The sequence below is a fragment of the Taudactylus pleione genome, unplaced genomic scaffold (assembly GCF_031769625.1).
Source record: "Taudactylus pleione unplaced genomic scaffold, aTauple2 ptg000053l, whole genome shotgun sequence".
Classification (NCBI taxonomy): domain Eukaryota; kingdom Metazoa; phylum Chordata; class Amphibia; order Anura; family Myobatrachidae; genus Taudactylus; species Taudactylus pleione.
The window spans coordinates 20,671,690-20,697,654 of NW_028284455.1; the positions used below are offsets into that span (position 1 = coordinate 20,671,690).

General features: G+C 43.6%; 1 protein-coding gene across 4 annotated transcripts in view; it reads left to right on the forward strand.

Moving 5' to 3' along the window:
- The window catches only part of RARB (retinoic acid receptor beta), a 941,440-nt gene that overhangs the window by 910,778 nt on the left and 4,697 nt on the right, over window positions 1–25,965 (forward strand). For all 4 annotated transcript variants that reach the window (XM_088462736.1, XM_088462739.1, XM_088462737.1 and 1 more), the window contains 2 exons: window positions 18,352–18,556; window positions 21,106–21,264. In XM_088462736.1, the coding sequence (XP_088318862.1) occupies window positions 18,352–18,556; window positions 21,106–21,264 (364 nt within the window). The remainder of the gene's footprint in view (window positions 1–18,351; window positions 18,557–21,105; window positions 21,265–25,965) is intronic.

A 25,965-nucleotide genomic window follows, 5' to 3' on the forward strand; every position in this document is an offset into this window, starting at 1 on the left:
CGGGTTTACATATATATTTCTGAATTAGGCCCTTAATCTGCCGCATGTCACTCAGAATCGAATCAGCCCCTGTATGATTTTTCATACTCATTAAGTCTGTGTGCCCTTTTAATCCTTTGCATCTGTTTTATCAGTGAAAGTTATTATGTGTGTGCTTGTCTTAATTTGTTATCTTCCCAATTGTGTGCGGAATATGTTTGACATTTTATAAATAAATAATGATGCTAATAATTAACAGCAAATATCCTTTCCATGCAAAGCGTGCCAAACCTACTGATTATGAGTATGTTGTTGGATGTGCGCTTGTGTGACGGATCTCTGCTTTATATAATCTTTCTTACACAGCAATCACAGCAAGGTATTCAATCACTATAACTGATCTGGCCTACAGCAGTCATAAGCTTAAAAGGATTCTTATGGAAATGGACTAGCAACTAGTAATGAAGTGTCTGTTCATTTACATATAATCACCCTGAGTCCTTGGATGGAAGTCTGCTGTTAGCTTCCCAATTGTCACGTCTGACAAAACTGTCTGGAACATTTTAGATGTATCTTATATTCCAGATGTTTCATATTTCTTTGTTTGCAGCATTGCCCATCTTACTTTCTAATACATGATCAAATCATGTAGCAGCAAAGCAAAGAGCTCTGCAATTTCATAAGTGTCTGTATGACAGGCCAGGGAATTGGGATGCAATTTGGTCACATTCCATATCCACACAAACATGTCACCCAGTATGCTCAGAAACTAGGATTGTCCATTGACACATCTTCCATCAATGGTTTTTAAATATTGGTAAGAAACCATCAAAGACTGAGCCATTGATGGTTTAACTGTGTGCATGCGCAGACTGTGGCTGGCATTAGCTATTGAAACGCCGCCACCAATGTATTGTATACCATCACCATCTGTGACCTACCATGGATGGTAAATCTAGTTACTATGGGTATCAGACCATTGTTGATTGCTAATCAGTGATTGATGGGCAAACCTACCAGAAACTCTACCCGTATTTATTAAAGTCAAGCCACAAATGTATCAGTGCATCGCTCGCAGTGCCCTTACAGAGCACAACTCATTGGGTCCTGGTCACTGGGCCCCATAGCAAAGTCTGAGTAAGGACCTGACAATGTGAGAATGTAATTCTAGTTTCCTGGACTCTAGGGGGTAAATTTACTGAAGTGAGTTTTAGAAGAAATGTTGCCCATAGCAACCAATAAGATTCTACTTAACTTTTACTAGCACCTTCTAGAAGATAAAAGCTAGAATTTGATTGGTTGCTATGGGCAACATCTCTTCTAAAACTCACTTTTAAAAACTCTCACTTTAGTAAATTTACCCTCAGCTCTCTTCTTTTGAGCAGCGGGGGTACCTCGGAGGCTAGAGTGTCATTACCTAGGTCCTTATCTAAAGTTTTCTATGGGGCCCACTGCCGCACTGTTACATTTGTGACTTTACTTCAAGCCACTGGTGTAATAGTTATTAGATGACAGTGACAAATGAAAACAGAAGGAAGGGGAGTGTGTGGAGTGTAAAATAGATGCATTGACTACTGCCTGCGTCTCTTTGTATATGTGGGTCGTCTGGTACTTGCACAGTGTAGTCCTGACCATGACATTTTTCTGTACTGCACAGGCAAGCTAAATGCATATATCCTTATGCAGATATTGGGGCATTTCACACTTCTCACTTACGCCTCCTTACTCCTGGAATGATGGAATAGGTGTAGGGAGGGCAGAGTAAAGTAAGTATATGTGTACATAATTGCAGCGGATATAGAAGCAGATATATTTGCCCAGAGGTTGTAGCTCTGCTAAGGGGATGTAGTTATTATCCCGGCTATCCCGACAACAGTCAGAATCCCTGCGCTGGCGTCCTCACAGCAAGTATTGGGGTTAGGGGGATAGTTATGGGATAGAGGGGATGTAGTTAATAGACCGGCGGACTAAATGCTAGCGGTCTGTATCCCGACTGCTAAAACCCAATGGGGGAATTAAGATAGGCGTTGAAATACCGACGCCTATCTTAATCCCAATGCTGGAAGACAGATAGACGCCGGACCGAAAGAGGTAAGTCCGGGCATTTTAGCTCTTAGCTGTGTGGGGAGGGGGGTTAGGTTTAGGGACTCCCGGGGCACTTAGGGTTAGGCACCCCCGGGGAGTGTTAGGTATAAGATAGGAAGATGGGGGGTTAGGCGCCACTGGGGGGTGGTTAGAGTTAGGCACCCCCCTGGAGGGTTAGGTTTAGGGTGCAGGAAGGGGGGGTTAGGTTTAGGCACCCCTGGGGGGGACTTAGGCTAAGGCACCACGTCGGGAGTTTTAGGGTTAGGCACCACTAAAGGAGGGTTAGAGTACTTACCAGGGCTAGTCGGCATCTTGTCCTGTCAGGCTTCTCCTGTCGGGATTTGCCAGTATTTCATACTCATTCCGGGTTAGAGTTAGACACTAGAGGAAGGGTTAGGGTTAGGCAATAGGGGGGAGGGTTAGGTTTAGGTTGCGGGGAGGGAGGTTAGGTCTAGGCACTAAGGGGGGAAGGTTAGGTTTAGGCTGCAGGGAGGGTTAGTGGTAGGGTAAGGAGAGTATACTTACCTCCTTCTGTTGGGATTGTGACCCTGTCGGGATGCCGGCATCGGGATACTGACCGCCAGGATCCCGTTCCTAACTCATGCTAAGTTCTGGAGAGCTGCTGCAATGATTGGGATGACGATCAGCAGCACTAGTTAGCCACTTTTGTTTGGCTGATTGATAATAATAGTACTGCATTCATCCGTGTGGCTGCTATATTATGCAACGTTGCGGCCATTTACCTGCATTACTTAATCAATGTTTCAATTTGGACTGCAGCAGGATTCCTATTTCAATTTTTAAGGGGTAAAACAACAGATGTTTACATCTTATTTAATTCACATAAATTATTATTTCATTATCTCAGTTGTGTGTGTATTTAATTATATTCTAGATGGAAATTTGACTTTAATAACAGCGTCAAGGATCTATTCTCTCTGTATTTGACACTACATTACATTATTATATTCTCTACAAATAGAGTAATGTGACTTTTGCATCTATTACTAATACTGTCGGGCCACAAAATCATTCTGCAGTTGTAGCAGCAAAGAGCTCTTTAAATGTATATGTTCCTGCATGACAGGCAACGGAATTGGGACACAGTCTGCTCACATTACAGATCCATACAAATATTGCACCCAGTCTGCCCAGACACTTCCCCAATCTGCCCAGAAGCACACACATTTATTGAGGTCAAACCACCAAGAGCTCCCTGGATGGCGTTAAATAAAGTATGCATGTATGTCCTAGGTATGTATAGCTGGACATATCTAATGATGGACATATGATGTGGTAATGCCGATGGCATGGCCAGGGCCAACAAGAGACTTCCGGCAGGCCCTGGTGCTTGGGGTGTGGCTACAGGAGAGGTTTGGCTATGTCCCCCATTCAGTACGTAAACATGATGCACAAAAGGGTCACAGCATCACAGAAGTTGTGGTTGCACCTCCTCTATCTGCACTTCCAGGTCCCTACAGCCTACAAAGACTCTGGGAAATCCGCGCCTCCCTTATCCCCCTTTTCTTGGTGCCCTCATGGCCTGCATTTTTCTTTTATATTTAGTTTACATTAATTGAGCTTCCACAATTTCTAAATGCATCTGAAGCAAGTGAGGTACAGCCCGGTGTGAATGAGTATCCCCCTACAATGTTACCTCTCGGCCTGTAGCAGCTATAAGCTTTACTTTATATTAACTCATAAGGAGGAATTTGGTGGACAAATTATTTTTTTTCCAATGCAATTAATACTCTATCCAAATACTCTATTTCTCATGTTTCATACAGCAACAGCCAGCTCTGCGTTTCATAAATGCCCCTTTTTATTATAATAACAATGCTGTACATACAGTAATGTGCTTGTGGTTGTCTGCTCTCAGTCTGGCCGCTGTTTATCACATGCCGTATGCTATTTATAGTTGGCATGGGAAAATAGCATCCTCTTCTGAAAAAGAAAATATTTTACTTGTCAACAAAAGAGTTTTTATGGATATATGAAGCATTTGACTTCCATGTGACAAGATGTACTGTACAACATCTATACTATGTGTGCATGTAATAATAAGGTCAGTTCTCATTCAGCCTAGAGCTGTTCATCCTTCCTATATTGCTGCCTTACAGCCATTGTGTCTGCTTTAAGCATAACATTATCTAATTTCATTAGTGGTGAGATGTGTAAAATGCTATTGATTTTCCACTATTCATTATTGCAGGAGGAAAGTTCTACAGTCAATTGTGCCAGGATTATAGTTAATAACAGCACAGTAAGTTCAGATGAATTGATTGATGTGTATTTTAGGACAAAGTAACCCTGATACTTTTAAGCCCAAGTAAGACATGTACGTATGACTGATGCTGTAGTATTGCTATAACTCCTAGCATGTTCCGCCATTGCTGGGAGATCCCAGTTATTCATTGTCTCTTCTACACAATATTGAACTGTGGGCCTGATTCAGACGCGCTCGCAAGCGGGTCGATGGTGGCCCAGTGCACACGCGCGAGCCCCGGAGCGAGCGCAAAAAGCACTCGCTCCGTGGCTCACTACAAAAGGGGTGGCTGTCGATGTTGATCGACAGCTCGCCCCGTTTTGTAGGCGTGGTGGGGGGGATGCTTCACAAATGGAGGCATTCCCAAGCGAACGCCTGCCGTTTGTGGGCGGCCCCACTGACATCACCAGTGATGTCAGTGGGAGAGCTTCCAGCTCTATTAGAGCCAGAAGCTCTCTGGGGCTTGCGACCACGAGACCCTACCACAAGGGTCTCGTCGCAAGCCTGATGGTCGCGATGGTCTTGACCATCGCGACCATCATCCTGGCCGCTCGCAATAGCTGTGGGTGGCTACCCATAGCTATGCGAGCGGCCAGGAGGCCACTCCAAAAAAAAAAAAAAAACTCCCAGATTCAGAGCGAACCCTCTTTCAGAGCGTCCGGCTCTGAATCAGGGCCTGAGCTTTTCTGTCTGTCTGATTTTTAGTGAGCAACACGAAATTGGCCTTGACCTATTCATTGAGAGGAATGTAAGTATTTTTGAAGAAAGGTTACTGAATGCACATAAACATCTGTGCAATCATTTGCCTTCGGCCAAAAGGTTTGAGAGTGACACAAGTATTGGTTTTCACAAAGTTTGCTGCTTCAGTGTTTTTAGACCTTTTTGTTAGATGTTACTATGGTATACTGAAGTAAAATTACAAGCATATCATAAGTCTTAAAGGCTTTTATTGACAATTACATTAAGTTTATGCAGAGTCAATATTTGCAATATTTAAGGTCTTTTTCAAGACCTCTGCAATTCGCCCTGGCATGCTGTCAATCAACTTCTGGGCCACATACTGACTGATGGCCGCCCATTCTTGCCTAATCAATGCTTGGAGTTTGTCAGAGTTTGTGGGTTTTATTTGTCCACCGTCTCTTGAGAATTGACCACAAGTTCTCAATGGGATTAAGGTCTGGGGAGTTTCCTGGCCATGGACTCCAAATTTCCAAAGTCAGAATCCCAACCCAATTAGGTAAGTCTCCTAACCATAACCCCTAACCCACCTTTCCTGCAGCCTAACCCTAACTCCCCCCAGCAGCCTAACCTTAAAGCTCCCCCCCACAGCCTGACCCTAACCCCCCTCCCTTAGCCTAACCCTAAACCTAATATTTACTGTTGGGGGGCCGGCGGTGGAGATACTGGTGAAAGGATTCCGACTTCGGTATTCTGAGCGCCGGCATCCCGACTGCCAGGATGGTGACTACATCACGCAGCAAATGCTAAAATACATTTACCCTGTATTAAGGATAGATTAGGTAAGGTAACTACATCATGATGGCTGGAACACTTCAGCTCTTGTGGTGTCTTTATGTGTATTATACAATCATCATATAGATCACTGGCAGTTTAGGTGATGTCTTCAGAGACAAGATTGGACCAATATATCTTGTGGTCTTCCTGTTGAGTGTACACATTGCATGATATGCACCATATCATTCATGACATCTTCCCATCTGACATGCAGCACAGCAGTGTGGGTACACATTAGACCAGGGGTTCCCAACCACGGTCTTCAAGGCACACTAACAGTCCAGATTTTAAGGACAACCATACTTGAGCACAGGTGTGTTAATTAGTACCTTAGTTATTTTGATTTAACCATCTGTGCTCAATCATGGATAGCACTAAAACCTGAACTGTTAGTGTGCCTTGAGGACCGAGGTTGGGAAACACTGCATTAGACGATATATTGGATAATATGTTGTTTTTTAGGCAAATTGGAACAACATGTTCACGTGGATCATTCATCACATCTTCTCATATGATGTGCTGCACGTTATATGGGAAGATGTCATGAACGATGTGTGGGGTGAAGTTTTTTGACCCTTCAGTATGCATTCAGAGACCTTCCAACCTGACCCCTTCTGCCAGGTACAAAATGCTCTGCTCCTGGACTTAATTATTAATTTAAGATTTCAGTCACCTGCACTGTAATTTCTTTCTTATCAATTAACTAGTCCAACCCAGGTGACAGCAATCATAAATCAAGAGGGATATCCAGGAGCAGAGCATTTTGTACCTGGTGGAAGGGGTCATGTTGGAGTGTCTGCATTCATAAGGCTTTTAATAGATCTGAGCTGTGTACCCTTGGTCTTAAGCTGGGTACATACCTATACAATCCTCGACCCGATATCGAGTGATCAGGCCAAAGATTGTATTGGTGTTCATGCAGGACCATTGTAGGAGAGTTAGCCGATAAACGGCTTATAACGGTCCTGCGGAGGCCAGGACCGGGAGGTTGCATCTTATGCGCTGTTTGATATTTATCGGCCTGACCTCCCGATCCATAGAAGCCCTTACACACTGACCTATGCCTGCTCGACGGGGCTCACAGTGGGTCAAGCTGGGTACACACTGCTGGGCTGATTGGGAGTGTTTAACACGGTCAGCTGGGGATTGCAAATGCAAAGGTGCATATATCAAAACTAACATGTGAAGAGTTTACCAATGGGTCGTTGCTGCCATGGGCATAATACAGGGAGAAAACAAGTGCTGCAACTACAAAGAACAGCACATAAGGCATATTATCAGGTATGTGTTAATGGGAATTGGTATGATATCCCGACAATCAGGAAACCGGCTGTCAATAAACTGAATAGGGAATAGTAAGTAGAGTTCCCCCGCCCTATTCACCCCCTAACCCTCCTTTACTTTAGCCTAACCCTAACTCTCCCGGTAAGTGCCTAAACCTATCCCTCCCCCCTTAGTGCCTAACCCTAACCTCTCCCCGAGAATGTGGACAAAATATACCACACCCATAATACAGCTACAGTACCTGCTACATTTAGAGATGTGCACCGGACCATTTTTACTGGTTTTAGTTCTAATTCGTCGTCCGGTTTTGGATTTGGCAAAACACTGTGACTAAAATTAAATAATCTGAGCCTTTTTTTTTGTTCCTAGAGTATTATTAACCTCAATAACATTCATTTCCACTCATTTCCAACCAATTTTGACCACCGCACCTGACAATATTGTTTTCATCCAGTTTAGGCCAAAAGGTTGCACCAAGCTAGCTGGCTGACTAAGCTAAGCGACAGCACAAACAACGTGGTAGTTCAACTTCCAACATGGAACATCAGGAAACAAATGTTTTCATTAATCAAGAGGCCTGAGGGAGATGGAGTATGTGTGTAATTGAAGGCAGGGAAAGGAAGGGTTATTTCGTAGTACAGTAAATGTAATTGAAGTTTTGGATTCTGAATCGAATTTATGAGGGAGATTCGGAGGCATTTACAAAGAACATTTACTCATTCACTCAGGACCTCATTCAGAGTTGGTCGTTGCGGCTGCACGGTCGTAAGGTAAAAGGGTCCGGATATGCAAATGAAGCGCTCGCAAGTTGCGTTGTTAAGATGGGATCGTTAACTGGACGAGCGAGGGGAGGATGTGGCCGTAAGACTAAAAATACGCCCCCTTTTCGTTCACATTACACGTCATCTCCGGCATATAAGGATTAATCGAGACCATCGGGAATCATCGGAGCTGGTCGTAGAGCTTAAGGTTGACCATACCCTCTCTTAAGCACTATGATCAAGTCAGTGTAAAAACCTCCCATGTCATGACACTACTTAGTTAATTATGCACTCCCATAAAACGCCGTTTGCATAGTCAGGCACGCCTGCGTTCGGATCTCCACTCCCCCGTTCACAAGCACCTTCCCCTGTTACCACCCACAAATGCCTCATCCTGTCACTCAAACTAACGACCTGGCCAAGTTGAAGGAGAGCGCAATTTCTGATCGCAATAGCTAGTTTGCGCACACGCATTGCGAATTTAACGCATGCGCAGTTTAGCGAACATCGGTGGCGTACGCCCGTGCGGCCGCAACGACCGACTCTGAATGAGGTCCTCAGTCCTTGCCCCAGTTCAGCTTTTTGGTGGTTCTGGATTTTTATTTTTTAAATCAAAGGGGCATGCAGGAGATGCTGTCTGTGGCCATAAAAAATTCTGGACATTTTATGGAATTCATCAACCGCATGTACAAGATTTCAGCGGCTGTGGTAGTTCAACTTCCAACATGGCACATCTATGAAACAGAGTAGCAGTAACTTTTCATTAATGAAGACGTAGATCAGTAGCCCGAGGGAGGTAGAGTATGTATGTAGTTGAAGGCAGGGAAAGGAAGGATTGATTTGTTGGTAAATTGCATTACATTTTTTTATTCTGAAGAAAGGGAGGAGGATCCGAGCCCTGGCTGGGGTTTTTTTTCACGGGTTTTGGTTTTAATATAAGTCTGTCTCGCGGTGAGTCGGGCTCCATTTCACACATGATTACTGGAAGAAGAGCTCACACTAGACTGCCAGGACAGAAATTAGTTGACAATTTTTTAAAAAACTTAAAGGGGCACGCAGGAGATGCTGTCTGAGACCATACAAATTTCTGGACATTTTTGGCATTTATAAACCACATGTAGAAGATTCAGTGACTGTGGCAGTTCAGTTACCAACATAGCACATCTAGGAAAGAGAATGGCTCTGCAGTGGCTGACAGGACGGAAGTTTAATAAACTATAACAATATGTTTGTTGTCTACACAAAAAGACAGTCAGCAATGCGCCAATCAGCGCATAATGCAAAGAAAGGGGTGCAAGATGGAATTGTCCTTGGGCCCTACAGCTGACGGTAGTAATGCCAGTGTCGCATCAGCCGATTTAGATTCTTGAATGGGTGGAAGAACTATTAATGTGGTAGCACACAAAATTGAAGCTCTGAACAGAAAGGGGGCAGGGGGTTTATTAAAGTCTGGTACTAAACATATCTTGTCATTGTGCTTCTGGGATTATGTATGGGAAGGCTGGGAGGGGAGGGGTGAGAATATCTCCAGATACCATCACAAAATATCCTCTCCATATGGTGCTTGAGTTGCATCTGACCAAACATGGCTGTTATGATCAAGGAAAGCCAAGCTCATCTGTTGTTGAATGAAAGTATTTTGCAAGTATATCTATTTGTGATTTTAGTTGAAATAAATACAGTATGAAACAAACAAAAAAAGTAAGTGGCTGAGCAGAGGCACAAACGCTCGACAGTTTAAAAAATATAGGACATCTATATTTTTTTATTTACACAGCAGTGGCAGTCAGGATGGCAGTTTAATAAACTATAAAAATGTCAGTCAGCAATTCCCCAAACAGTGCAGAATGCATAGAAAAGAGGTGTAAGATGGAATTGAATCCACCCTTATGTTGTATATATTAAACAGGACATGAACAGTTCAACAAACCAATAATTTCAACGACAGGGACTGCCATTTGTGGCTAAAGTGATTAGATTGTTTGGGCCACCACAAAACAAGCTACCAATGGTCATAAGGCAGCTAATAGTATTGTTAATCCTCTCTACAGTTGGAACTGGAAGAGGTCATTCTTCTCATCAGTGTGTACATCATCCTCATACAATATTAATTCATCCCCGCTGGAATCCACAATTACAGGTACCTCTGTATTTTTTTGCCGTAATTGGTGTTAAAAGTCTTTCTCATAGAATTTCCAGTTCATTTTAATGAACATCATCTGTTTCACATTTTGAGGAAGTAGCCTCCTACACCAATCGCTGATAAGGGTACCGGATGTGCTGAAAACTCTGAGTACACACTGGAAGGTGGGCATCTTAGATTACCTAAGCCAGTCTGAACAAGAGCCTCCAAATTGCCTTTTTGTATTTTCAGCAGTCAGAGACTCTGTGACATGCCTATGTCTACGGTGTCATGAAAATAATCCTCCACCATTCTTTGAATTGTGACCCTATCAGATGGAGTCACGGTAGTGGTGTAACTAATTTTCGGCAATTCTTTTCGACCCGGCCAGATGTCACAATGTTGTGTTGACTCCTCTCCATCACCGCTGGGTCTTTTGGGAAAGCTGAGTTTGAATTGTGACCCTATCAGATGGAGTCACGGTAGTGGTGTAACTAATTTTCGCCAATTCTTTTCGACCCGGCCAGATGTCACAATGTTGTGTTGACTCTTTTGGGAAAGCTGAGTTTGCATTTCTTACTATCTGGGTCAGTTGGAAAAAAAGACACAACGTACGACTTAAACCTAGGATCAAGCACAGTCGCCAAAATTTACTTATCCGATTTGAAGATATTGACAACCCTGAGATCCTGACAAAGAGAATCAAGGAATTGATCTACAAGTCCGAAATACTTAGCGGAATCGCTTTGTTTAATCTCTTCCTCCAATTTCTCGAGCTGATTTTAAGCCTAATTAGAGGAATGACCTGACTCAAGCTGTTAGTGTCTGGACTCACTTTACAGGTGGCTACTTTGAAGGGTTTGAGTACCTTGCACAAGACGGAAAGCATTCTTCACTGGGCTGGACTAAGGAACACTCCCCCTCCTCTCCCAATATCTTGACTTGATGTATAGCTGTGGATGGCTTTTTGCTGTTCATACATCCTCTGAAGCATATAAAGGGTGGGATTCCACCTGGTTACCACCTCTTGCTTCAGGTGGTGGCAGGGCAAATTCAACTGTTCTTGCAGCTGCTGCAATCTCCTGCTTGCTGTGGCTGAATGGCAAAAATGTCCCAAAATTGTTCATGCCACAGACAGCATCTCCTGCGCCTGGAAAACAGCCTCGCGCCGGGAAGTTAGGTTGGGGAATGCCCGTTATCGCGCCTAAAAACCTGTTTAAGGCGCGAGAACGAGCCTTCCCCGACCTAACATCGCGATGAATTGAATAGCTCCGGGAGCTATCTCCCGGCGCTATTTACATCGCGTAGGATTGAATTGTGCCCATTGAGGCGGAAAGAAAATATTCCATATAACAACTGTAGAAGCATCCTCTAAGGACACTTGAGCTAGCAATAGTGTTAATTTGTGCAATTTTTTATTTTTAGGAAATATATAAAATAAATGACATGCTCCCGTTAATTCGACACAGTTGTATTATTTAAACTAGTAGTAAGAGTGCCACAATCAGTAATATAATATTAGCATGACTTCCCTTATCTTCTACCAGTGATTTGGATCCCATGTCAGATATTGTTACTTATAACTAAAGCTTACTGTGACTAAGGTCTGCAGAGTACCCCATCAGCCTGCCGGATCTGAATTCCTGGACACTTATCCAGTGTAGTCCAATGTACTTAGTATTTGGAAGAAGAGACTAAATAAAGATCACATCATTCTGTTGCACCTATTTAGGCAGAACGTAAAACAGGAGGCTGTGAATAGAATACAGCCAGTATATTTAATTTAAACTATATATTTTACTTTAAAAAATTCTAAATGTCCCAATAAAGATAAATCACTCACTAATAAATTGTTGAATGGGATTTCGTACTAGAGTGGTCAGGGTTTGGGCTAGAAGACCATTTTATGGGATACATCTTAAGTCTGATAGAGAATGGTTATATAACTGATGACATAACAGACAGCTACAGGGATTGGGATGTTAGGTGTCTTACTGCAGTACGAGAGAGGACAAGACAAGCAGCAGTCAGGAGAGGTGGCAGCCAAGGATGTAATAGCAGCTGAACCCGCCCAATTTGGCTGCAACTACAAACAAGAAGCAGAGCAGTGATTGGCTCTTCCTCACACTATTCTGATGATATTTAGCTGTATAATGATAGACCGGTCCTACAGGATTACTATGCAGCAGCCGGGTGATGATGTCACATGTTGGGGGCGGAGCAGCTTTCTATATGTTGGGCACCAAAGCTGTATGCCCACAAGGATTGTCCTTGAGTTAAGTTCATTGTTAGTGCTGCCTAGTAATTCCACTAGGGGACGTTAGCTACAGTTGGAAGTATTGCAGATATAGATCTCTGAAGAACCAAATTTATTTTCAGGGTTTATGTTGTGTTTCCATGTGTTGTAGATGTCGGATATATGCCACTTCTGCTTATCCTGCTCTTCTGTAAATAAAGATGGACTCTGTGACTGCTGAGTCCTGTAACTGCTGTTTTGCTGTGTCGATGGATAAGGATGCGGAGTATACACCTTGCATTATTTAGTTATATGACCTTCTCGCTGGCCTCCTTTGTATACAGCATTATTCTTTTTATCAGCGCCCCATCAGTCCTGATGAATGAAGACAGGGAAGGTCATCAGTGATCTCAGCTGTTATATGATGAGACACAATCAGGTTACAGAATGCAGAAAGGTGTCAATAGGCCTGAACAGCTTAATGCTCTGCATATACTTACCCAAACATTTCCATATGACTTTAACATTGTTCAAACCTCTTTAGAACAACACATAAAAGATAAATAGAAATAGTGCTTTATGTAAACATAGGTGACCCTGAGTCATTTCCTTTAGGAGACACTGGTCTGTCGGACAACTTTGCACTACCTTTTTGAGTAAATTAACCTGGGTTAAATTAATTGATATAAAACACCCATATTTCATCAGTTCATCAATTTAGCACCAGGTTTAACTCCTACTAACACACATTTGCATGATGTGCATAGAACTCCATGACTGTGAGCTGGAGGATCAATAAGCAATCAGCCAATCACATTCACCTAGCGACTTATAGTCATCATCATCATCATGTATTATTGCACCAGCCCTCCAGCTGCTGAAATGCTTACTTGCAGATGCTTCCACAACACAATTGTGTGTCCTCATTGCACATGGCCTACAGTTGCCGGCCCTGTTTCGCCTCCCCAGGCATAAGGGGAAGAATCATAATCATCATTGTTTAGTTGACAATGCCATAGATTCCGTTGCATTTGACATAGGAATACAGATATGACATACCTGAAAACAGTTATCATGATATCATAAACAATTCAGCACATGACAGAGACAAACAGGAAGGAAGTGGGAGACATGAGACATAGGGTAGGCGACCTGCCAGTGAGAGCTAACATTCTATAAGGAGAGTGTAATGAGTGACAATAGGGGATACTACGGGAACATTAAGCTAAGAAGTCTAGATAGCAGAAAAAGTGGAGGCTACACAGTTAAAGTGGACAATGTGCTCAAAACTATATACAGGTGAGCGTGTGATATATTGTGCACATGAGCAGTGCAGAGATGCTGATCTTACACAAAACATTGATTTATGTGCACCTCTATCACCATGGCCAGAGCCACGGGAAGCTCCGGTTATGATGTTACCGGCGTTTCCGGTGATTTGAGTAGAGAACATAGTAATAAAATAGCTGGGCACGGCACAGAACATAGGGCCTGATTCAGAGACTAACGCAATGGCGATATTTACGCAGAGCGTGATTGTTTGCCAGTGCGCATGTGTATAAGCTGCACTGCACATACACCGCAATTACTTTGCGATTACATTCACACATAAAGGATCCACTCACAAAGTAAGTGACAGGTAGTCAGCATTTGGGGATGGTAACGGGGGGTGGTGTCAGAAGAACGCAGGTGTCTGACTGTTTGAACGCAGTTTCATGGGCGTGCATTAATCAGCCATTGCAATTGCATTCACAGCATGAGAGCTCTCAGCGTGTGGGGAGAGCTGCAGTGTCTGCGACTGGTCAGACCTGGCACAAGGGCAAGATAGCTGCTCGATGTTACCAATATATAAGCGACGTCAGACGCAGATAATGCAGCAGTGGGTGTCCCTATGCTTGGATGATCTTACCAACCATTAGCATACTTTCACAGCTGCGTTCCATACAAAATCACACCTGCGATCCCATTACCATCCATCGCTGAATGAGGCCCATAGTCTGTTATGGTGAAATGCAAGGAAACGCTTTCACTGGTTCCTGATGGACGCTCTGGATATGTAGTATACTTCAATGTAGTATATTTTTGGTCCTCCATGGTGACTGGGTTTTACCCAGCCATGATACATACATACATACGTACATACATACATAAATATATTATTATTATTCATATTTTATTTTTATCTGTCTAGAAAGTAAAAGAAACAGATTGGATGTATTATTGTGCTTCTCTTTTATGTTGTTGTTGTTGCTGTAAAGGCCTCTCACGGCATCCAACTCCTCCCTGCAATAGTTACTTAGGCCACACGGCCATTATTTGCCATTACAGTCATCTTGGTAGAACCCGTGTATAAGTCAGTCACAGTTGCTGAGTCTGCACAAGCCGCAATCAGATGGACTCACATAGCACTAAAGCACAGCAACCATCAGACAATCGCCTCATTATATAATTGCACTAGGCAGATGAAATCTAATGAATGATTGGTTGTTATGTATCCGTGCACCTAAATGCAATGGGGCTCATGTTTAGTATGCACATATTCTTAGCATTAATTTGTACTGACCAGCGCAACAAGAAAAGAAGCACAACAAGCTTACGTATATAGGTAGATTTATATAACTCATGTCTCCCGATGCTTGGAGAACAATTGCTGGTCAAGTACAGTAAGGGCGTATTTGCAGACTGAGACATACCCGCATGGGGATGCATATATGCCTATCACAGCAAATGCTAACAAACTTTTATCATAGTTACTGTATGAGTTAGGTGTAAGTATATCTGGGCGCATGCATGCATGATGGACACCTGGCACATATCTACGTATGCTAATGGAACAGATCTGGATGTATACACCTGAGCGTGCACTCATTTTATATTCCGATTTTTAGAGATTACTTATTTGAACACTTGTATAAAAGTTGTATTACAATGACGGTACGATGTATAAAAGCTGTATTACAATGACGGTACGATGTATAAAAGTTGTATTACAACGACGGTACGATGTATAAAAGTTGTATTACAATGACGGTACGATGTATAAAAGCTGTATTACAATGACGGTACGATGTATAAAAGCTGTATTACAATGACGGTACGATGTATAAAAGTTGTATTACAATGACGGTACGATGTATAAAAGCTGTATTACAATGACGGTACGATGTATAAAAGTTGTATTACAATGACGGTACGATGTATAAAAGCTGTATTACAATGACGGTACGATGTATAAAAGTTGTATTACAATGACGGTACGATGTATAAAAGCTGTATTACAATGACTGTAAGATGTATAAAAGTTTATTACAATGATAGTATAAGGAATCAGTAATTCCTTCTTCATCCAGTGGGAGACACTGGAACAATGGGGGCATCCCAAAACTGGCCACTTTTTACCAAAAAAACACTCAGAAATTGGTGTATTTTTTAATGATTGAATTAGGTCAAGAACATCTATTTATAAATTATCCCACACAATTTTATTAAAAAGATATATATATATACTCTTTTGTTTTTTTGGACACACATAACATTAACATATATTTTTTATTTTATCAGTCTATCGATGTTCGCGATTATCGAGACTTTGATTTCCCAAGTGGCTGCTCCTCTAAGCAGACACCAGGTACACACTGCTCTTCCTTGCAACCGTGCTGACTGATTTGTAGTGATTAGCACTACGGCAGTCACTAGGGGAGGGTGCAGGGATGCAGAGGGGCCGTGAGGTACCTCTGCTATTGGTGGCTGCTGGAAAATTATCTTCCAGCAGCTGCCCACCTTCCATTTCTGACAGGTGTCATCGTTTGCGACCATGTCAGTTAACGTACAGCCTGGCGTGGAACAAGTAAATGAAAGGCGAGTAGTGCGGCAAGGTCCCTGGTCCAGAAAAAGTAGCTTTGCTGGGACACCATCACGTCAATGTTCAACAGATCCCACTAGTCCACCAAACATTGGAAGACCTGCAGATGAAAGAACCACTCCCCTGGGAGAAGATCTTGCCTGTTCAGGCAATCAGTCTCTCTGCTTTCTACACCTGCTATGAAGATGGTCACGATGGTCGGATACTGCTCTGCCCAACTCATTATCCAGCTAGACTCCTTTATGACCTTGAAAAAGACCAAACAAGTTGTTGAAACGTGTTGGGTATTATTCTGTGGGTACTGCAATTCTGAACCTGTCTAGGAAGGTACTGCTTAGTAGGGGGAGCGTCAATACCCCTAGATGTGTAAGAATGTACCTTTTATAAAAGGACCTTTATGGTATGCGCCATTACTTTATACTTTTTATTGCATTAATAAATGTTTTATGGTTTTACACTATATTTGTGTTCCCCACCTTGTCTTTTATAAATCAGGTTTACGATTACTATGACACTGAGGGGTAATAGTGTTGAAAAAACCTAGACGTTTGGAGGAATCATGGTATAGAGAATCTTTTTTGGAATCCGCGTTACGCTGGTTATGGGTGTTGTTTAGTAATTTGGCTGAGCTGCAGGGTCCAATTAGGGTACCCGTCCCTAAATAATCAAGCTATATATATAAAGAAATATCCGCGCTCAACATGTAAATCAGCACTACCATAGGCAATACAATAATTGCAAATCGAGACTGTGTGAGACCAGTACTTATAGTATTGTGTTTATTTAGATACAATGGGTCATAATCGGGAGTAATATGGCTCCCGATTATTGTTTGTTATTATCAAGGTTAGTGAGTGCTGTTTTGTAGTATATACAGTGGTGGATGATGATCGTCTGTATTCCCACACTCTCATGCATGTACATAAATAAACATTAAATATGTAAAATATGATATGAATTTAAAATTGTAAAGAATGAAAAAAAGTTATATTTGGAAAATTAGAAAGAAAAGAAAAAAACAGGAAAGTTAGAAAAAATGGCATGCAGTACTGGAAGAAAAAAACAGGAAAATTAGAAAAAATGGCATGCAGTATTGGAAGAAAAGAATGTGTCTTTGTGTCCAGTGCAGATCTCAATTAGGTTATAGATAGTAATGTGCATGGTCAGGTGGGTGTCCTGGTGGGGCGGTGTCCCGTACCCCCAGTTGCACAACTTACCCTTCCTTTTGTAGCGCTCCGTTTGCTGTCAGGATATCTATATTCACTACTACTTTTTTCAGAGGAATACAGGATCATTCCACTAGGAGGAGAATCCAATATACAGAAAAGTGACTGTATATGATATACTTCTCTTAATTCATTTAACATTTTTTTGAATGAGACTATTGGTCCAGGATTATTAACAGCTGTGGAAAGTACCTTTTAAAGAGCGCTTAAAATCCCATTGTTGTTTTAATGCTATATGTTCTGTGTGATTGGTGAAATTCACATTGGTTACTTTTATTGTTGATCAATAGCTCCACCCTTATCCAGGAGGTCCCTGGAGGAGTTCCACTTACAATACATAGTAAAATGAATAGTGGTAAAATAGTATAATTAACTAGTGTGTCCTCAAACAAAACTGAAAAGTATTAGTTTTCAGTGACACGATACAACCTACTACTACTGTATGTATGAATAGTGTAGCTGCAACCCAAAGCCCTCCAGCGCTGGGCCCCTGCCGCTAACGCAATCTGAGAATGGAGTTAGCCTATGGAGTAATCTTAAGATTTTTTTTTCAGAGGCCGCATGTGTGCAGTATGCGCAGATGACCAGAACCTGGAAGCATAGTGATAGTGTATGCTATACTATTCCAGCTCTTCCCTGGGATGAGCGGTTATCGCAGCAAGTCTCCCGGCAAGAGCTTGTTACAAAATTCACATAAACATTTTACTTTTTTACATTGCGTATTTAGACGGAAAAACTTTATGAAATCTGCATTAAATATGCATAAAGAGATAACAGTCTGGATCTGTTTCTATGTGATTGAATATTGTGCTCCCTTTGGATTTGGTTTGAAATCAACTTGTATTTATGGATTATTATTTATTGTTTTAAATCCAGGTATTACTGCAGGTTGGTAATCCAAGTGCACACGTAATCAGTGCAACAAGGAATCATCACTAATGAGAATGTTTCACCTGCGGTGTGTCAGCATCTCACCTGTATAAAAAATGCTTTTTTGTCTTTTGTTTGCTTGCAGATTCTTCGAATTTGCACAAGATACACCCCAGAGCAGGACACTATGACGTTCTCAGATGGCCTTACACTCAACCGAACTCAGATGCACAATGCTGGGTTTGGTCCTCTCACCGACCTCGTGTTCACTTTTGCCAACCAGCTCCTGCCCTTGGAAATGGATGACACAGAAACTGGCCTCCTCAGTGCCATCTGCCTAATTTGTGAAGGTGTGTTTCATGTTTATTCACTTAGAGGGGTTTGTGCGCTTAGTTGACTTGTAAATAAATGTCTTCCTGTAACTTTTACAGAATGAATTCATTTTCTTTGCTGCTTCTGTGCTTTTCAGTTATCTATCGATATCAACAGATTTTTTTTTTTCCTTTGGTGGCCTTTGCTACAACGCACAGCTCGCTACATTTTGGGTACAATTGTATCCAAAACAGAGAGAGCAGCCCACAAAATATTCGAGTTAAAAATATACATAAATGGTTGATACCATGTCAGAAAACCACAGACAGAAAGCAGAACGATAATGATGATTGATAATTTATATTTTGGTAATTACAGAAGTCAACAATGACCATCCTCTATACCAGAACCCAAATGCACCAAATGTGTGCCCTTTATCTTGCCCAGTAGTATATATACTTATGTTTAGTCCTACACACTCTAAGCTATGTGTCAGGGTTGTAACTGTAGGGTAATTGTTGATTAGGATGCGCTTTGGGGTGTGATGGTGTTTGGGGATATGTAGTTGGGATTGGGGAGGGGGGGGATGGTGCTGCAGCGTACAGTAGGGGTACCTGATCCTACTTGTAAGTTACCATGATAAGAGATGGGTTACGTGCGCTCCTGGGTAATGTGTGTATGGACAGGAAGGGGGAGGGAGGGAGGTCAGTGTGTATTGTGGTGGGTGTGTTATGGTGAGGTATAAAGAACACACAGTAGGCTGGGTGAGTGAGTAAAGGTGATAGAATTTATTTGTGTTAATATTAGTTCCTTCTTTTGATTGGAGCCACAGTGCTCCTCGGGAAATCGTTGCGTCTCTGGATTGTTCATGGGGGTGTGCTGCCCAATGGGGGTGAACAGGTGCAGTCCACAGTTTAGGAGATGGGTAAACCCTTTAAGGGGGCTCCTTGACATGCGGTCCTTACTACTGCATGTTCCCCTGCTGGTCCTATGGTCTACAGACTTGAGAACTGGGATGCACTGGTTGTGGTGGTCGGGGGTTGTCCCCAGTTGCGGTGTCCCGCACTGGTGAGGAGGGGTGATGCTAACCTACCGGTAGGTGCGTGGCAGGGAGCGGCTCTCTCAAATTCCAGTTGGGGCCGAAATGTCTGTCTGGCTGATGTGGATCGCCCACATGCCCGTGGGTGCAGGGCAGTGATTGTCCTGCTGGCTGTGTGCGGTCGCCCTTGTGCAGGTGCGAAGCAGTCCGCGTGAGACGGTGGTTGCTGCGGCATGTGTGGTGCGCCAGCTGTCTGTGCTTTCCTCGACAACATCACCACGTGCATACTCCCCATCAGGCTTGCTGCGTCTAGTAAAGCACGGACAGCTGGCACACTACACACGCTGCAGCGACCACCGTCTCACGCGGACTGCTTCGCACCTGCACAAGGGCGACCGCACACAGCCAACAGGACAATCACTGTCCTGCACCCACGGGCACGTGGACGATCCACGTCAGCAAAACAGACATTTTGGCCCCAACTGGAATTTGAGAGAGCCGCTCCCTGCCACGCACCTACCGGTAGGTTAGCATCACCCCTCCTCACCAATGCGGGATGCCGCAACTGGAAACAACCCCCGACCACCACAACCAGGGCATCCCAGTTCTCAAGTCTGTAGACCATAGGTCCAGCAGGGGAACATGCAGTAGTAAGGACTGCATGTCAAGAAGCCCCCTTAAAGGGTTTACCCATCTCCCAAACTGTGGACTGCACCTGTTCACCCCCATTGGGCAGCACGCCCCCACAAACAATCCTGAGACGCAACATTTCCCTGAGGAGCACTGTGTCTCCAATCAAAAGAAGGAACTTATATAAACACAATTAACACGAATAAATTCTATCACCTTTACTCACTCACCCAGCCCACTGTGTGTTCTTTATACCTCACCATAACACACCCACCACAATACACACTGACCACCCACCCCCTCCCACTTCCCTCCCTCTCTCCCCCCCTCCCTGTCCATACACACATTACCCAGGAACGCACGTAACGCATCTCTTATGTGTTAGGGATGTCTATAATGTCAATACCCTGCACCTCCCATCCCTGGCACTTTAAAAGCGTTAACATTTCACCCAAGGATTGTTGTGTGAGTTACAAATGAGAGGCAATCAGTGCTCATTCCCTGTGCCACTTGGGCCAGAATGCTTGGCTGCACGTAATGTATTAAAAGCTCTTACAACAACCTTGAGTACCCTATATAAAATATATAGAAATTGCTCCAGTACAAATAACTTTTATCAGGGGAGAATAGTGTATGTTGCAGTGAAGGAGTATCTGTAGTATCTGGCATACAAGCAATAGATTTGTAAAGAATTGGACCTGAAAGGCACTCAGATGTCAACAGGCCAAATATAGCTCTCTCCTGTTAATGCAACACAACAATTTGTTCAACCAGATGGCTCGGTCTCTATTTGGGGCTGGCAGACTGCTGCCATCTACTGGTTTACCTGTATGTGACCTGAGCACCAGGAAATGTAAAATGCTAAAACCTCAGGCATTCTATGTGAAACATGACATTTTTTTCTGTTTATAAATCTAGACCGTCAGGATCTTGAAGAACCGACTAAAGTGGATAAGCTGCAGGAACCATTACTGGAAGCACTGAAGATTTATATCAGGAAGAGAAGACCCAACAAGCCCCATATGTTTCCAAAGATTTTAATGAAGATCACAGATCTTCGCAGTATCAGTGCAAAAGGTAAAGTTCCGTGGTAGAACATGGAGTTTGGGGGGTGCGGCTGCTACAGGGACCAGAGTACCGGCACATCCTTTTTTACCAGGATTTGGGGTATTTTCCTATATACTATTTACATCTTCAGACCAGACATAGGGCCTCATTTATCAACAAGTTGTATCATTCATAACGAGTGATAAAACTTCTTGCGTATGATAATGGTGCTCCAGCCAATCAGCTCCTGTCATCTGTTTGAAAAAGGAGTTAGAAGCTGATTGGCTGGAGCACCATTTATCATACGCAACAAGTTGTATCACTTGTTATGAATGATAAAACTTGTTGATAAATGAGGCCCATTATGAGAAGAGTGTATACAGTACAAATACTGCTTTACACTGGGATTAGCATTGGCAGTATATCTGTAACGGTACAAGTCTAGAGTCACTACTGTCATCTATACGTTGCATGCATTTGTATCTATGTATTTTTATATCATAGTGAAATGCATGTGTATATATTCTTTTACATACTGCCAGGTCTCTTAAAGCCAGCTGCACCTCCAAATGTACATAACTTACAGTTCATTCACACTGTCCTATATTTTTTATCAAACGTACAGTATGAGGCAAAGGTCATGTCTTGTTATCTGTGAAGCTGAGCTGTATGCCAATATAAATACTCTATATGTATACAAACAAGACAGCTGTTGTCAGCACTTATCCTTGCTACTGCAATTCCGTATATTTCTAGCAAATGAAAGTATTAGCTCATACTGTATTTGGATCAAAACTCAGGAAGGCTATCTAATTTGCATGTTTCTGCACTATGGGCCCGATTCAGGGTTGTACGCTATTCCGATGTTTACAGAGTTGGGCGATTATAAGTTAACCAGCAAATGCCTCTATGTTGCAATGCGCAGCCATCAATTAACATTGCCGTAGTAGCTTGCAGCAACTATTTTTTCACACTGTGATTGACAGTCACAGAGCTTTTGGGGGAGGCATCAAGGAACACAGGGGTGTAGTAACCGTTTTGGGGACTTGTCTCACTCATAATTCCAAAAGTAGTCACAATTGACACTACAATGATATTAATATATAAATAACCCTTATTAGTGATTAGATATGTATTTTGGATACAGAGTGAAATACGGGACTCTAGCCAGGTCACTCTCCCAGAAAATGTTAAAAACTGTACAGTTGTAGAATCCCTTTTAGAGGTGGGAAAAGGAGAGTTATGGTAAAACTTACCTTGGTTAACTCTCTTACTTCGAAGTCCATAGGGTCCACAGGGAGACATTGGGTGTAGGTGGGACCTGGAGAGCCGGACATCAACAGCAAAGCTTTTCAATCCCAGGATACTCTGACCCTTCCCCTATACCCCGCCCACAGCCTGATGGCACTCCAGTTTTGTTAACAAGCCCTATGCAGGAGCAGGATAAGAGAGCAGGAAGACTGGTACACTGGAGAATCACATGCTCACACAGAGAAGGAAACAAGTGACCAGGAGAAGAAACCCATAGAAGCTAGGAGCATCAGGGCAGGTGCCATGTGGACCCTATGGACTTCGAAGAAAGAGAGTTAACAAAGGCAAGTTTTACCATAACTCTCCTTTTCTTCTTCAGGGTCCATAGTGCTCCACAGGGAGACATTGGGGATGTCCCAAAGCAGTTGTTCAAAGGGGGGAACGCTCCTAAGCTGATAGGAGAACCCTATGCTCGAAGGAAGCATCCTGAGAGGCAAATGTATCAAAGGCATAAAAGCTAAGAAAGGTGTGGACAGAAGACCAGGTGGCTGCCTTGCATAGCTGTTCAGACACCACGCCGGGCTGCGCGATGAGCAGATACTGAAGCCAGCATAGGAAAACCAGTCTGCATGTAAACCTGTGAGGTAGACTCTGGCCAGATGGATTCACATGACTATTTGTTAGCTGAACATCCCTTGTGGAATCCATCTAGGACAAAGAGGGAGTCCGATTTCCTGATGGAAGTAGTGCAGTCCAGGTAGATCTTTAGAGTAAGGACCACGTCCAACAAGGCCTCACCTGCCGAGAGGTCTGGTGAATTAAATGCTGGAACCACATTTTTTTCATTCAGGTGGAAGCGAGAAACCACCTTGGGAAGGAAATCCAGGTGTGTACGAAGAACAGCCCTGTCCTAATGAAATATTAAAAAGGGGGAGCGACATGAAAGCACCCGTAAATCCGATACCCGACGGGTAGATAGCCAGAAGAAACAGAGTCTTCGTAGTGAGCCATTTGACAACCACTTATTCCAGGGGTTTGAATGGAGGTTCCTGAAGTGCTTGGAGCACCACTGACAAATCCCATGGAGGAACAAAGGGAGGTTGTATACGTAGAACACCTTGCATGAAGGTGTGAACATCCGGTATAGTAGCAATTCTGCGCTGACACCAGATAGACGAAGCAGAGACCTACACTTTCAGAGATGTTAGGCGGAGGCCTAGATCCTGTCCAGCCTGAAGAAAGGCAAGAATTCGAGAAACCTTAAAGACTTGCGGGTCATAGTTTCTTGGAGCACACCATTGGAAATACGTTTGCCATATTCTATGGTATATCCTGTCTGAGGTCAGTTTACGTGCTCTGGGCATGGTATTGACCACAGAGCTGGATAAACCCTTAGCCGTTAGGAGGGATGTCTCAAGAGCCAAGCCATTAGACACACGGGCTAGGTCCAGATGTAGACATGAACCTTGAGACAGCAGGTCTACTCGTAGAGGAAGTTGAAGATGAACGTTTATGGAGAGCCTTTGAAGATCGGAGTACCAATGACGTCTGGGCCAAGTCGGAGATATGAACAGGACTGTGCTCCCCTCCTGTATGAACTTTCAAAGCACTTGAGGAAGTAGGGATATTGGATGGAAGAGATATGCCAAATGGAAGTTCCATTTCACTGACAATGCATCTATGAAGGCTGCGTCGGGGTCCTGTGTTCTGGCTCCATAAATTGGAAGTGTGTTGTTGTGTCTGGAGGCCATGAGATCCACTTCCAGAAGACCCCATTTGTCCACTAGAAGCTGTAAGACTTCTGGATGTAGAGACCATTCCCCCTGCATGCACGTCGTGACGGCTGATTAAAATCTGCTCCCCAATTGGGAATCCCCGGGATGAACACTGCAGAGATGACTGGGAGATTGCTTTCGGCCCATGTGAGAATGCGGGACACTTCTGTCATTGCTGACTGACTTCGAGTGCCCCCTTGGTGATTGAGGAAAGCCACCGCCGTGACGTTGTTGGACTGAATTTGTACTGGCCTGTTTTTCAGAATATTCTGAGCTCTGTAGATGGCTCAAAGTTCCATAATATTGATTGGTAACACTGCCTTGACTGGGGACCATCGGCCCTGGAAGGAGTGCTGGCCAGTTACTGCGCCCCACCCTCAGAGGCTTGCGTCCATGGTGAAGTGAGCCTAGTCCGGGATCCAAAAGGGACGACCCTTGTTCAAATGGGAAGTCTGTAGCCACCAGGTTAGGAACAGGCGAACCTCTGGGGAGAGGCTCATCATCTGAAATTTAAGCAGATGGGGTAGCCCGTTCCATCTGGAGAGGATCAGGTGTTGTAGGGGCTTGGAGTGAAACTGGGCGAACTCCACCATGTCGAAGGTGGACACCATTGATACCAAGGCCTGCATTGCAGAGTGAATGGACACTCCGCGCTTGTGGAGCAGTCTGCGTAGATTGTGCTGGATTGCTGAAACCTTGTATGCTGTTAGGAAGATTCTCTGAACTCGAGAGTCCAGGAGGGCTCCCAAATGTACCATCCTTTGAGATAGTGTTAGAGAAGATTTTTTTTTCCAGTTGATTAGCCAACCATGCATTTGAAGAAAGGGAATGGTTACCTGTAGATGGCGGTGAAGAGTCTCTGGGGAGCTGGCCAACAGCAAATCGTCCAAGTATGGAAGCAGTCTGATCCCTTGACGGCAAAGAGAGGCCGCCCCATAGCTGCCATGATCTTGGTAAAGACCCGGGGGGCCGTTGAAGGCCAAACGGCAGAGCCTGAAATTGGTAATGTTGCTGTAGTATAGCAAACCAGAGATATTGTTGATGAGAAGGCGCTATTGGTACATGTAGGTAAGTGTCCTGAATGTCTAGAGACACCATAAAATCCCCAGGCTTTATAGCTAGTATAATGAAACGGAGGGTTTCCATACGATACCTGGGCACCCTGATAAACTTGTTCAGAGATTTGAGGTTGAGGAAAGGCTGATGAGAGCCAATTGGGCTTCTGAACGAAGAAAAGGGTAGAATAATAGCCCTTGCCCCGTTGTGAGGAGGGGGTCAATAGACTGAATGGCTTTTTGGAGCAGAAGGGCCTTGGTTAGGTCCGATGGAGGTCCGTGCAAAAGAACTGCTGGGGTGGTTGCTTCAGAAATGAGAGGGTGTATCCATGGGAGACCACTTCCCTTACCCAGGCATCTGACATGGTTTGATGCCAAACCTGGGCGAATTGAAGAAGTCGGCCTCCGACCCTGGGAGCCCCCAGGGAGAGGCCCGCCCCGTCAAGCTGTAGGCTTGACCTCAGACTAGACAGGAGGACGTCTATAGCCCAGGCCTGTTTGGCCCTAGACTTGGAGGCCTTGGTTGATGTCTGCTCTCATGGAAAACACTAACCCTTGGCTTTTCCTTGAGGGCGAAAGGACCGAAAAGATGACATCTGAGGCTTTGTATTATATGCAGAGGACATGAACACCATCTTATTAGCCGCCAA